General features: G+C 48.7%; 1 protein-coding gene across 2 annotated transcripts in view; it reads left to right on the top strand.

Moving 5' to 3' along the window:
- The window catches only part of Anxa6 (annexin A6), a 52,977-nt gene that overhangs the window by 24,563 nt on the left and 14,796 nt on the right, over positions 1–13,618 (top strand). For both annotated transcript variants that reach the window (XM_021175547.1, XM_021175546.1), the window contains exons 6-18: positions 100–190; positions 1,366–1,445; positions 3,464–3,520; positions 4,126–4,219; positions 4,574–4,669; positions 5,362–5,420; positions 5,807–5,929; positions 7,322–7,380; positions 8,566–8,644; positions 10,939–11,020; positions 12,454–12,548; positions 12,850–12,963; positions 13,056–13,146. In XM_021175547.1, the coding sequence (XP_021031206.1) occupies positions 100–190; positions 1,366–1,445; positions 3,464–3,520; positions 4,126–4,219; positions 4,574–4,669; positions 5,362–5,420; positions 5,807–5,929; positions 7,322–7,380; positions 8,566–8,644; positions 10,939–11,020; positions 12,454–12,548; positions 12,850–12,963; positions 13,056–13,146 (1,120 nt within the window). The remainder of the gene's footprint in view (positions 1–99; positions 191–1,365; positions 1,446–3,463; positions 3,521–4,125; positions 4,220–4,573; positions 4,670–5,361; positions 5,421–5,806; positions 5,930–7,321; positions 7,381–8,565; positions 8,645–10,938; positions 11,021–12,453; positions 12,549–12,849; positions 12,964–13,055; positions 13,147–13,618) is intronic.

The following is a 13,618-nucleotide window of genomic DNA, read 5'->3' as shown; positions in this document are numbered from 1 at the left end:
ACACCATGAGTACAGGAGGTGTCACAGCCCAGGCTATTCTAGGGTCTCCTGTGGCTAAGGGGTTCTCATTCTGCCCTATATGTCTCTTCTCTCCTGCAGGGCATTGGCACAGATGAGAAGTGCCTCATTGAAATTTTGGCTTCCCGGACCAATGAGCAGATGCACCAGCTGGTGGCCGCATACAAAGACGGTGAGATGGTGGGAAGGAGTCAGACTGGAAGGATGGGGACACCAAGATTAATGAACCATCCATCTTCCTTCTGACCTATCCACCCCTTTAACCATCTGTTATCCACCCACTCATCTATCTATCTACCCATCCTTCCATCCATCTATCACACTACCATCCATCATCCGTCCACCCAACATCCATCCATCTTCTCATACGCTCACCCATCATCTTTCCACTCACCATCTACTCACCCATCCAATGTCCATCTCCCATCATCCATCTCTCCACTTACCCATCCATCCATCCACCCATCCTTCCATCCATCCACCATCTACCCACCCATTTATCTACCGTCCATCCATCCAACACCCATCTATCTTCCTGTCTACCTATTCACTCACTCATCTATCCATCCACTCATCTATATCCACCTACCTATCCATCCACATATCCCTCTGTCTACCCACTGCCCTTCTGTCTAAGTAACTGTTCTGTGCTGGACAGTATGCAGGTTCTCAGGAGATAGAAATAGTGTAGCCTCTGCCAGCTGGAACTCGTGGTCTCATAAAATAACGAACCTCAGAGCAAAGGAACAATGACACACAGAGATCAGATTTTACAAAAGAAATAAACAAGAACCAGACTTTCCCAAGAGAGGCCCTATATCAGAGATAACCTGTCTTAGGAGGAAGTGAGGAGTTTGCTGTAAGGAGAACTTGGTGATAGATGACTCTTCCGGCAGAGGGAACAACAGTATAAAGACTCCTATGTGGAAGTGAGTTAGGTGGCCCAGATGAGGCTGGAGAGGTCGAGGGGAGGTTAGCATCAGGGAGGGCTTTGTAGCCAAAAGAGAGGTGAGGTTACTCAGAGTCCAGTGACGAGTCAGGGGTATGGCAATCAGATACGGACTTTATGACAGTTGCTTTGTCACTGTGGGTAGAAGAACCCTCTGTCCAGGCGATGGTGATGATGCAGTAAGATGTACAAAGTGACAGAAGTGGTGTCTACTTCATAGTGTCACAGTGTCCACAGCTGTAAAAAGATGCTTGGATCTTGCTGTGGCTTGGCAGTCATGTAGCTTGGATTGGGGTTTATAACCATAGCTGATCATACAAAGGTGGTGGGACAAAAGACCTGTTCTGGACCTGAAGGTTTGGGGTAATGAGACTAGAGCCCCTATGTTCCTTCCACAGCCTACGAGCGAGACCTGGAGTCTGACATCATTGGAGACACTTCCGGCCACTTTCAGAAGATGCTGGTGGTACTGCTCCAGGTAGGTCTGTGTGCAGTCTGAGGCCCTTTTCTGCAGCTCTCTCAGATGTGAGCCACAGGCTGCTTTCACTGCTTTTCAAACAGGTGGCCTAGGAGGGCTGCAGGATGTAAAGGCCATCTCTAGGTCGTGCCTCCTTCACCATCTGTCCACATTTGTTTCCTCCTCCAGACCACTCTCAAGCCCAGGCTCTGTCTATTGGTCTGCCCTTGTCCCAACATCCTGCTTCACACAGGCTTGTGCCCTACAGGAACTCAAATGCCTCACCTATAGCCTCCTTCCCCATCCTCAGGCACCCTGCCTCCCTTCTGTGGCCACTTCTTCAGGCATACACAGGGACCTGCCTGCTCCACCCACCCCCAGCCAAGCTCTGATTCCCTGACCCACCCTAGGCTCTCCAAATGATGCCACCATGGCCGAATCTGGCCTGCCATATTGGATTGCTTTTTCTTTAATTTTTCTACATTAAAACAGCCAGACGTAGTGGTGTGTGTCTATAATGCCAGCACTGGGTGGGTAGAGGCAAGAAGATGAACTCAAGAAGGGCTACATGAGAACTCAAAACACAAAACAGCAGGGCTAGAGAGATGGCTCAGTGGCTAAGAGTGCTTGCTGTTCTTCAAGAGGACCTGGGTTTGGTTCCCAGCACCCTGGAACTCCAGCTTCAGGGGATCTGACAGGACACCCTCTTCTGATCTCTGCGTTTATCTACGCTCATGTGCATGTATGCATACATACAGCCATAATCATACATGTGTGATTAAAATCTTAAAGCAAAGAGCAACTTCATGTTAATTATTAATACTCAGAAGTGGAAAGATTCTACTCAAAAGCCAGGTTTCTGGATGCTTTTGATTTGTAGAAACTTTTTGTTATATCAGGCCTGCAGCGTTATATCAAGACACGCTGCCTTCCCCCCCCCCCATGCCTGACCTGCTCTGTCCTCTGTCTGCTTGAGCCTATGGAAGTCTGTGACCACAGGAACTAAGGGGGACAAGCACTGTGACTGAAATCCAGCCCCAAGGTGCAAACCATCTGAAGCTTTGCACATGAGTCAGACAGCCACTCTGTCCCTTGCCACTCTTACCATTCCCCTCCCCCAATGACTACTGTGTTTCTCCAGTTTGCCTCCTCTTGTCTCCATAACAACCAACACTCCATGTTAACCTTAACCAGCCAGGGAGTTACCAGAATTTGGGGAATGTGACATTTGTCCCCTTTTTTGAAGCCATGTGTTCTGGAGAGGAGATCCCTGCCCTGCATCTTGAAGTCAGTGATGTTGTCGCCACATCTCAAAAGTAACAGTGATGTGGCACTAACTGTAGACGTGCTGGCTCTGCCACAGTCCCCAAGAGAGTTGTGGGCTTTGAGACCCTAAGACACACAATATCAGAGGGAGAGACTTGCTGCAGACCTGATGTTGGTGGGAGTAAAGCCCAAGATGGCTAGCCCAGTTCCCTTCCAGCACTTTCCTGTTGCTAAGCTACCTCTGTTGGGTGGGGCCCAGGGCCTAGGCAGTGCAATAAAAGAATCAGGGCGATTGCTTTTTCTCAGCATGGGAGTTCGGACCTTAGTCTCCAAGTCCCAGATCCTCATGGGTAAATTCAGGGTAATGGGAGACCCTAATATTAGCATACAGATGTGCAGTTCTAGGCTGGACATGATTATATGCCTGGAATTCCAGCTCCTGAGAGGTAGAGGCAGAAGGATCTGTAAGTTCTGAGTCAACTTGGTCTATGTAGTGAGTTCTGGGTCAGCTAAGGCTACATAGTATGACCATCCTTGGGCATTATTGTGTGTCCTGGCCATCTAGAATTCTGCCTTCAAAGTACGGTGCTTTTGCTTGCTGCTCTGGGATGGAGGTACCAGAAGGACCCTCGTCATTCCTAGGACTCCTATTTGGTCAGAGAAGGGTTCCCTACAACTCTCTACAAAAGCATTTCTCCTGATTCAGTCATGCTCCTGGGTCTCCCCCTGGCTTCCTACATTGGAAATACACATTCCCTTGTCTTTCCATCCAGGGTACCCGGGAGAATGACGATGTTGTAAGTGAGGACTTGGTCCAGCAGGATGTCCAGGTAAGTGTTGCTGATGGAGGTCTCCAAGGCCCAGCCAGGAGCCTTATGGGAGGGAAGAGGTCAGGGGCCTTGGGAATACATGAATCACTGTGTGGTTTTTATAGGGCTACATCAGAAAAAAGACTTAGGTTTCTTTCAGAGGAGGTATGCAGTGTGTTAAGTCAGCAAGTGTTTTGGGGGGAAATAGTGATAAGCAATTTGGGGTAAAACCAAGGTAGACAGTTCCAGAGGAACAATACTCCCTATCCCCCTACACACACACACATACACAGACAGATAAACACAGAGAGAGAGAGAGAGAGAGAGAGAGAGAGAGAGAGAGAATGAGAGAGAGAACTATGGTAGCTTTGGAAAGGAAGAGAAAGAAAGAGTGCTCATCTCACAGACCACAGGATATTTTGGGAAGAAAAGGGAATGTCAAGTCTGGGCTATTAAAGTTGAGTGGGAGCTTCCAGAGAAAGGAAGATGGAAATGTACAAAGGTCAAGAGGTCCCCAGTAACAGCTGTGTTCAGAACCAGACAGCTGCTTTGTGTGGCTTAGCTAGTGTGTCCTGTCCTCCCAGGTCTGTCCTTGCTCTTAGTCTCATTCACTTCTTCCTTCTCAGGACCTGTATGAGGCAGGGGAACTGAAATGGGGAACAGATGAGGCCCAGTTCATCTACATCTTGGGAAACCGCAGCAAACAGCACCTACGACTGGGTGAGCTCCTTAAAACCTCCCCAGGCGACTCTGAGAACCTTTTTCTCTTTTCCTTTTTGGCTAGTGATGCACGGGTGCCAATTCATCTCCAAACCAAATGCTATCCCTGGTGTGTGTTATGAGGTTGCTTACCAAGTTGTTATCCAGACAGTACGAGCCCTGTCTCAAGATAAAGTTCTGCACAGCACATAACACACAACTGTCACCTCCCAGCCACCGCACCAAAGTGCCAGCCTCAGCCTCCTGTTAGCTGTTTGATTCTTGGCTATTGTGCCATCCCCTTCGAATGTCTCTTGTTCTTTTGTTGTTGCTATGGCAATGCTGTTAGCTGTCATGTCTGTCTGCCCCCCTCAGTGTTTGATGAGTATCTGAAGACCACAGGGAAGCCCATTGAAGCCAGTATCAGAGGGGAGCTGTCTGGAGACTTTGAGAAGCTGATGTTGGCTGTGGGTATGTACTGGGGGGCGCAAAGGAGTCTGGGATGGCATCCTAGAAGTAAAAGGAATGGAAGGGATTTCCATGGTGTGGAGTTAGAGAAAAGTGGGTGGCAGAGGCTCAGTTAAGCAGTGTAACCGAGCCTGGGAATGGAAAGGAACTCAGCTTAGACACTGGTGTCCTTGTCCTGTGTGACAAGGTAGAAAAGCCCACCTCAGGTTGGAATAATGATCATCACCTTGGAGGTCTCCCTCATTCATTCATTCATNNATATATATATATATATATATATATATATATATATATATATATATATATATATATAATACACATACACACACCTCTCTACCCCCTTGTATTTAAAACTAGAGGTACTCTGACGCTGAGGGCCATTAGAAGCCAAGATTCTTCCTGCCTTTGAACTTGGTGGTCTCTAATAGTTAGGAACAACTGGTAGCACACTCATGGGTCTACCTTGGCTATGGGAGTGAATCTGAGGCCAGCCTAGGAAATTTGGTAAATACTCTTTCAAAATAAAGAGCAATGAAAGGATGTGGGATATATCGCAGTTGTAAAGCACTTCCCAGCACACCCAGGGCTAGAAATGGAGGGGAGGGAGGGAGCAGGTTAGTGAGTTAACCTGGTTGATCACATCTTCCCCTTTCTGAGACAACTCTGTCTTCTCCACTTTCCCTCCTTTTGTCCAGTGAAGTGCATCCGAAGCACCCCGGAGTATTTTGCTGAAAGGTTGTTCAAAGCCATGAAGGTAAGCAGTGAGTTAGTGGGAATAGGATTGAGGGAGGGATCCTCTGCCCACTCCCTCCAGACTGCTGGGATTTTACCAAATCCTTGGTGTCCAGTGGCCAGAAAGAGCTGTTCTGGTTTGATTTGTGTTGCTGTGGGGATGAGGGTGGGGCAAAATAACAAAAAAGGCAAGAAGAAGAGGAAGGGGAAGAAGAAGAGAAGGAGGAGGAAAATGAAGAGGAGGAGGAGACAGTCCGAAAGCAACTTAGGGGAGGAAAGAATTTATTGTGTCATAGTTTTGACACAGTCCATCACTGAGGAAAGTTAGGGCAGAAACCAAAGCAGAGATCATGGCGAATCCTGCTGCTGATTGCTGACTGCTGTCCCTCATGCCTTCATGTCTTCCAGGGCCTGGGGACCCGAGACAACACTCTGATCCGAATCATGGTCTCCAGGAGCGAGCTGGATATGCTTGACATCCGGGAGATCTTCCGGACCAAGTATGAGAAGTCACTCTACAGCATGATCAAGGTGAGCAGGCTTCAGGGTGGTAAGGGTGGCAGGGGTGGGGAGCAGAGACCCCTACCACCACCCAGGTCTTGGGAGCCTCTACACAGCAGCATGTGCGTCTTGGGTATTAGAAGAGCTCTTGCTATAGTGCATTTTTAAGGAAGTTCAAGCATCAGGGGAGCTGGTGACAAAGGAAGGCATAGAATCTGGAGTGATGGCTCAGCTATTAAAAAGCACCGGATGTTCTAGCGGAGGACCCAGGTTCAGTTCCCAGCACCCATATGAGGGCTCACAACTATCTGTAATTCCAGATCTAGAAAATCTAATGCCCTCTTCTGTCCTCCCTAGGCACTGCAACCACATGGTAGTATAAATATATGTAGGCAAACACTCAAGTATAGATGGATGGATGAATGGATAGATAGATAGATAGATAGATAGATAGATAGATAGATAGATAGTTCTTTATTTACATTTGTCTATCTATCAGAGCTACACAGAGAACCCCTGTCTTGGGGGTAGGGGTGGGGGTAAGGAAGTAAAAAGAAGACATGGCTGGATTCTGCAGGGCTTGTACATAGAGTTAATGGCCAGGATGCTGTCCCAAGGGCAGTGGGTATCCACAATCTGCAGAGAAGTTCACTGAAGAACACAAATGTGCATTAGAAAACCCTGGAGCCTGCTGGGTGACTAATGTTGTCTCAGGGGTGGCCATCCCATGAGGCCTTGCCAAGAGATTGTCAGATGTAATAATTTTATAAGCCAATGGGGAAAAAAATTTAGTTTGTATTCATGAATGATATCCAAAGAGGATTTTTTTAAATGGGTGTCATGCACTGAACATTCCAAGGGGGAATAAGTTTGGGAAAATCTAGAATAAACAAAGATGCTGTTACACAGGGCCTTTACCTGGGAACTTCTCACAGCCGTTGTCTTTTGAGGTCCATTCCAAAGCGTCAAGGGATAAGCCGACTCTATTGACATACAGCTTAGTCAAATATTTGTTTGATTTTGAGCATTTTCCCGTGGGTGTGTTTATGGAATTCTACTTCCAGGAAATGGTTCCCATGGAAGTGCTCTACCTGGGAGAGTGGAATGCCAGGGCCGTGGGGAAATAGCAAGCATCTCAGAATTCCATGTCTGGTGAAGTCAGCATGGCGACCAGTTGTTATCACTGGGAAGTATTTCTACCACAAGAAAGGTGGCAAACAACACACGCCAGAGACTTGTTCCTTCCTGTCTTTCCCAGAGAGCTGGTTGCTGGATAGTGACCAGCCATGCACTGTGGGGGGTCTGAGCCACTGCAGGCAGAAGAAAGGGGGGGGGGGCTGATATAAGTGTTCTGCCTCCCCTTCTTGTCCAAGAAGAGCCACGGCTGTGTTTGAGATCACCTTTTCTCCTCTCTTTCCCCAGAATGATACCTCCGGTGAATACAAGAAGGCTCTGCTGAAACTGTGTGGAGGAGATGATGAGTAAGTGACTTCCGGGCCCCAGGATGGAAAGACGGCCTGACTCTTCCAGCGCCTGTCCCAGTGGATGGGTGAATTGCATGAGCCTGGGTCTCTTTTGAGGCTGGAATGCCAAATGAGGGGAAGTGACCCTCAGTATTCCAATCTCTGTTGTCTTGAGGACTGTGTGTCTGAACGAGTGTGGCTACTATATGTGGAACTCTCTGCTCTGTGAACTTGGAGGTCGATCTGGTGTCTAGACTAGGGATTAGAATTCAGGGGACTTAAGCTGAGCATGGCGGCACACGCCAGAGCCAAGCAGATCTCTGTGAGTCCAGACTGGTCTATGTAACAAATTCCAGACTAGCCAGGACTGAGTAGTGAGACCCTGTTTCAAAAACTGATAGGGGAAGGACCCAGGGGAAGGAGCCAGGAAAAGTAGGTCTGGGAAGCCCACCTATAAGAAAGCCTAGGGATGAGGATTGGCCTGTGACTTCCTATGGCTTCTTCCTATGACTGCCATGGTGTTCTGTGGAGAGCCTGGCAAAGAGATGAGGTGGCAGATGAGCTACAGGGACCCTTCCTGGAATATTAAACTAGGTGACTGTGCCATGACACAGCCAAATTTATATCGAGGACATGGTGGGTTCTTAGACTCCCTTCTCCAGGGTTCAACAGTCAGTTAAGGAAGGAACATAAGGGCTTCCTGTTGACTATGCTCACTGCCACAGAGGCCAGAAATCCCTCCACACACACTGGCCCCTCACATGGCCTGGTGCCTTGCAAAAAGGTAAAGGAATGAAGCAGCCATGCCCTGCCCTTGGCTTATTTGAAAGGGGATTTGCACAGGAGTCACGCTGCTGTGATGAACAAAGAGGTTGAGGGACGGTCCTATTTGGTCCTGGACCAACAAGGCTGCTAGGGAAAGCCCCACTGAATGCATAGGTTAGAGGGAGCTTAGGGGAAACCAGAAGAATCATGGCACTAGAAAGTCCTCGGATGAACTCATGCTACAGAAGAAACAAAGCCAAACAGGTCTGTGTTAGTGTGTGTGTGTGTGTGTGTGTGTGTGTGTGTGTGTGTGTGTGTGTGTGTGTGTGTGTGTGTGTGTGTGTGGTGTATTTGGCATAAGAGTGTTCTAGAAGTATGGGGTGTAGCCCATGATGACATTCCCTCCTATCCTCTCCCCGAACCCCTCCATTGTTCCAGTGCCGCTGGCCAGTTCTTCCCGGAGGCAGCACAGGTGGCCTATCAGATGTGGGAACTTAGTGCAGTGTCCCGAGTCGAGGTCAGACCCTCCCCACTTCCTGCTTGACCTCCTAATCACTGGCTTCCCCTTCTGCTTGCACCTTTCCACTGTGCGCTGGTTGGCCCCTAGCTGCCCTCTGGTGGCCAACCCGAGCTGCGGCATCTTATATCTGAAGCTTCCAGATCTCTGCACTGGTTCATCCTAACAGCCCAGGGAGTGTTCTACCTGCTCTCCACTAACAAGGCTTCCTCCAGTGAGCCCCGAGGTTCCATGAGGGCCTCTGCATCCTGGGCCTGGCAGTTGGGCTTTGCATCCTGAGAGCAGAGAGGGCACTCCTGCTACTGTTGTTACTGCAGGATTCGGGGCGGGGTTTACTCCTGAGCACTGTCACACCCGGGGGTCCACACTGGACAGGACAAAAGGTTTCAACACAGGCTCCTGGCAAACTACTCCAGATACTGCTGGGTCCTCACCTTCCCCCCTGGCCTCTATGCCTGAACCTTTCAAATGAGGGGGTTAGACATGGCAGTCCTGGTGGCCTAAAGGCTCTTGAACACTGAAGTTCTACTCTTCCCTAAATTTGAAGGCAAATGCTGCCACTGAGGGAGACCTCAGGTTATCTGAGGAATGAGCTTGGCTTGGCCGATGGAAGTGCCTCCCCAAGTGTTAAGTGACACCCAAGCTCACAGAAAACCTACTTCTTTTCCGTTCCACCAGCCTTTCTGATAAGTAAAGAGACATCAGCTTGGTGCTACATCTGTGCTTATACGAGGCGCCTGCCCTTTTACACCGAGAGCCGAGGGAGCTGGCCTAAAGCTCAGTGGCTTTGGCAAGCAATAGCATCTTAAATTTGGTGACCTTTAACTTAAGTGGGGGCTAGTATTACATTCATTTTTATGAATGAGCATCTGTTAATAACATAGGATAATTTTTTCTAATTTGTGATAGTATATAAAGTATAAAATTATTTTTATCACAAAACTAGGGATATAGCTCAGTAGTAGAGCATTTGCCTAGCAAACACAAGATTTTTGGTTTAATTGCCACCACTGAAAATTTTTTTTTCACCTATTTATTAATTTGATAATACTTCTTAAATGTCTATTATATGTCAGGGTCTTGTTAGCATAAGAGGAGATATACATATATACAAAAGGCTAGGTGTGGTGGTGCATGCCTTTAAACCCAGCACTCAGGAGGCAGAGGCAGACAGATCTCTATAAGTTTGAGCCCAGTCTAGACAGGACAAAAGGTTTCAACACAGGCTCCTGGCAAACTACTCCAGATACTGCTGGGTCCTCACCTTCCCCCCTGGCCTCTATGCCTGAACCTTTCAAATGAGGGGGTTAGACATGGCAGTCCTGGCAGTCCTATGTAGCGAGTTTCAGGCTAACCATGGCTACATAGTAAGACTCTGTGTTAAGGAAAAAACAAACAAACAAAAAGACAAAGATCACACAGTATGATGGCACATGCCTGTAATCTCAGCACTTAGCAGGGAGTGGCAGAAGGGTCAGGAGTTCAAGGACAGCCTTTACTTATATGTAGTTTAGTTTGAAGTTGCCTGGGCTACATGAGATCCTGTCTTTTTTTTTTTTTTTTAATTGCCTTTTATGAGTATTTAAACGTACTTCAAAATAGATCTATCCAGAAGCTGTTGCTTAGCATGTCAGACACCCCACCCACCCCCGCCGCCCGATTATTCTAAATAAAACTGTTTAAGCAAAGGTCAGACATGGTGATGAACTTTAGTCCCAGCATTCAAGGAGGTAGAGGCAGGCAGATCTCTGAGTTTGAGGCCTACATAATGAGTTCCAGGTCAGGCAGAAGAACGTAATGAGACCCTGTCTCCAAACAGAATAAAACAACTGCAAAGCCCAAAAATCACTTAAGCAAAATTAAAAAGAAATAGCAGATATGGAAAGCAGCAGGAACGTCATTGGGTCAGGACTAAAATCTGGAAACCATTTCTGCTTCTGAGTCTTTGGGCCTCCTTATGGGGAGCCATGGCTATACCAGGCATCGGGGCCCTGGGGCAGGGTGGGTGGGATGCTGAGAGGCCCCAACGGAATGTTCAGCCTCTGGAGCTAGGACAAAGCCAAGTCCGATTACAGGAGCTGCCCCTTCCTTGCCCAGCACTCACCTATCCCCAGGCTCAAGACTCTCTGCTCTCTCAGCCCTGTGTGGCTTTGTCTGCTGTGCCTCCTTCCCCAGGCCGCCCAGCTTGGGCCTCAGTCTGGAAAGCCCTTGCCACTTACTCTGCATGCTCCATTCTGGACCTGGCTCCCCACGGGCCTCCGCTCATCTGCTGAGCCTCTCTCTCCTCCTCACAGCTGAAGGGTACTGTGTGTGCGGCCAATGATTTCAACCCTGATGCCGATGCTAAGGCCCTGCGGAAAGCCATGAAGGGAATTGGTAAGAGTGACAAGAACCAGAAAAGGCCTCTGGGCTGCAGACAGGAAAGTTTGGCAGTAAAGGGGTCCAGGCAGGAGTTGAAGCCTCCAACGAGGCTCTGCAGGATGAGGAGGACTCTGTGGGAATATCCTCCATCTCAGGTGGGAGGGAAGGATAGAAGAGGGTCTGAAATGAATTTGACAGCAGTCTTTCCTGAACACCAAGGTAGCTGTCTCCCAGCCTCTGAGCAGGACCCTGGTGCAGAAGAAAATACTGGTCATCAAGTCTTGGGTGTTGCCTCAGTATGACTCTAGACAAGTTCTAATCAGCTCTGGGTCTCACTCCAGTGTGTAAAATGAGGTCCATTGACATGAGGACCCAAGAGCCCCCTGCTGGGGTGACAGTACCCTGATGGTTGGCTCCTCCAGGCTGAGTTTGCTGACAATGAAAAGAGCCACTATATGAGTGGGTGGTCAGCTGCCTGCACCCAACTGGACCCATGCTTGGAAAGCCCTTGCTGGGAAAGAGAATGGGGATTTGGATTCTGTTGTCTTTCTTCCTCCCATTTGCCCAGCAACAACTCCCAAGGGATCTTGCTCCTTCTGGGTCTCTATAACTAACTGTGAAACTACAGGGACAAATTCTTTGAAAATTAGGTCCTGCCAGGCATTGGTGGCACACACCATTCATCCCAGCACTGAGGAGGCAGAGGCAGGCAGATCTCACTGTGAAACTACAGGGACAAATTCTTTGAAAATTAGGTCCCGCCAGGCATTGGTGGCACACACCATTCATCCCAGCAGATCTCTGAGTTAAAACCCAGCCAGATCTACAGAGTGAGTTCCAAGGCAGCCAGGGATGCACAAGAAACCCTATCTCAGAAGAGAGAGAAAGCAAAAAGGAAAAAGAAAGAAAGGAAAGTTAGTTCCTGTGTCAGACCTGAGGTTGGTAACATTCACCTGAAAGGCAGGGGGTGGGGCTCCAGTGCCTTCAGCCAACCTGCTATGCTTAGAGGGAATTGAAGACAAAGGAAATAGTCACTAATTGTGCTGAGATAGAAGAGTTGGGAGGAACCCTCAGTAGTTCCTCAATCCTCCTCATGTTAGAGACGTGGAAACTCAGCCCCAAAAAGCAAAAGAAACCTTCCCAAGCTAGGCAACCATTGCCAGAGCCAAGACTAGAACTCAGGGCCTCTGACACCCAACCCATTGATTGCCACCCCAGCTGCCAACCTGGAGCTCACCACCCAGTGCCTGCCACCTTTCTGGTTGCACTTTTATCCCCTCCAATGGCATGACAAAAGAAAGCAAGTAGCTTGGGGCAAAGCACCCACCAGGGTCAGGAGCCTATGGCCTCCAACCCAGGCCTTTATCCTGATAAGGATGGTTGGGAACTCTGTGGGAGGGGAGGAAGCCACAGAACCTCCTCTGAGGCATGTGGCTTTGGTGACCCAGGAACTGACGAAGCCACCATCATCGACATCGTCACCCACCGGAGCAACGCCCAGCGGCAGCAGATCCGGCAGACCTTCAAATCTCACTTTGGCCGGGTAAGGGTCTTTCCTCCCTAGTCTGGGTCTCAGGTTGTCACACCTCCCTAGTGAAGCTCAGCTGGTCACTGCTGGCTCGGTACATTTGGGCACCAGAGTGTTCATGGTAATGAGACTTCCACACACACCTGGTCATAGCATCTTGGAATGTTCTAGCCTTGGCTTACTCTCTCCCCCCAGTTCCTTGTGATCGGTAAGTGAGATAGATATGTGAGAGATGGCTTGATGGGGCCACAGTCAAAGATGGCGGCAAGTTCTGAGTAGATGTGAGCCTAGCGTGACTGTGGCTCTGTCCTTGCAGGATTTAATGGCTGACCTGAAGTCGGAGATCTCGGGAGACCTGGCAAGGCTGATTCTGGGGCTCATGATGCCACCTGCCCATTACGATGCTAAGCAGCTGAAGAAAGCTATGGAGGTACCGCATACATACTAGAGGATGCGATGGGGGGAATACTGGTACTCAAGGTCAGAACTGCAGCTGACATGTCCTTTGTGTGGACTTTCTAGGGAGCCGGCACAGATGAAAAGACTCTTATAGAAATCCTGGCCACCCGGACCAATGCTGAAATCCGGGCCATCAACGAGGCCTACAAGGAGGGTGAGTGTGGGAGAGTGGCCAGTCCTTATTTTATTTTTTATAATTTGTGTGTGTGCCCATGTGCATGTAGGTCAAAGGACAGCTTGTGGGAGTCAGTTCCTTCTACCATGTAGGTTCCAGGAATCGAACCAATGTCATCATGTTTGGCAGCAAGCACCCTTACCTGTTGAGCTACCTCGTTGGCCCCATTTTGCTTTTGGAGACAGGGTCTTTTGCTGGCCTACGGGTTGCCAGTATGGTAAGGCTGGCCAGCCATCAAGGCCCAGTGATCTCTTCTCCCCTCATCAGCTCTAGGATTACAAATGTACAGCACCACACGTCTTATTTTTAGTTTTAGTTTTAGTTTTTGGTTTGGGGTGGTTGTTTGTTTGTTTGTTATTGTTGTTTTTGTTGGTTGGTTGGTTGGTTGGTTGGTTGGTTTGATTTGGTTTAAGACAGTGTTTCTCTTTGTAGACCAGGCTGGCTTCAAATC

Source organism: Mus caroli, chromosome 11, assembly GCF_900094665.2.
Source record: "Mus caroli chromosome 11, CAROLI_EIJ_v1.1, whole genome shotgun sequence".
In the NCBI taxonomy this organism is placed as follows: Eukaryota; Metazoa; Chordata; class Mammalia; order Rodentia; family Muridae; genus Mus; species Mus caroli.
Note: the sequence above shows the minus strand (reverse complement) of the source record. Positions and strands in the feature narration are given on the sequence as shown.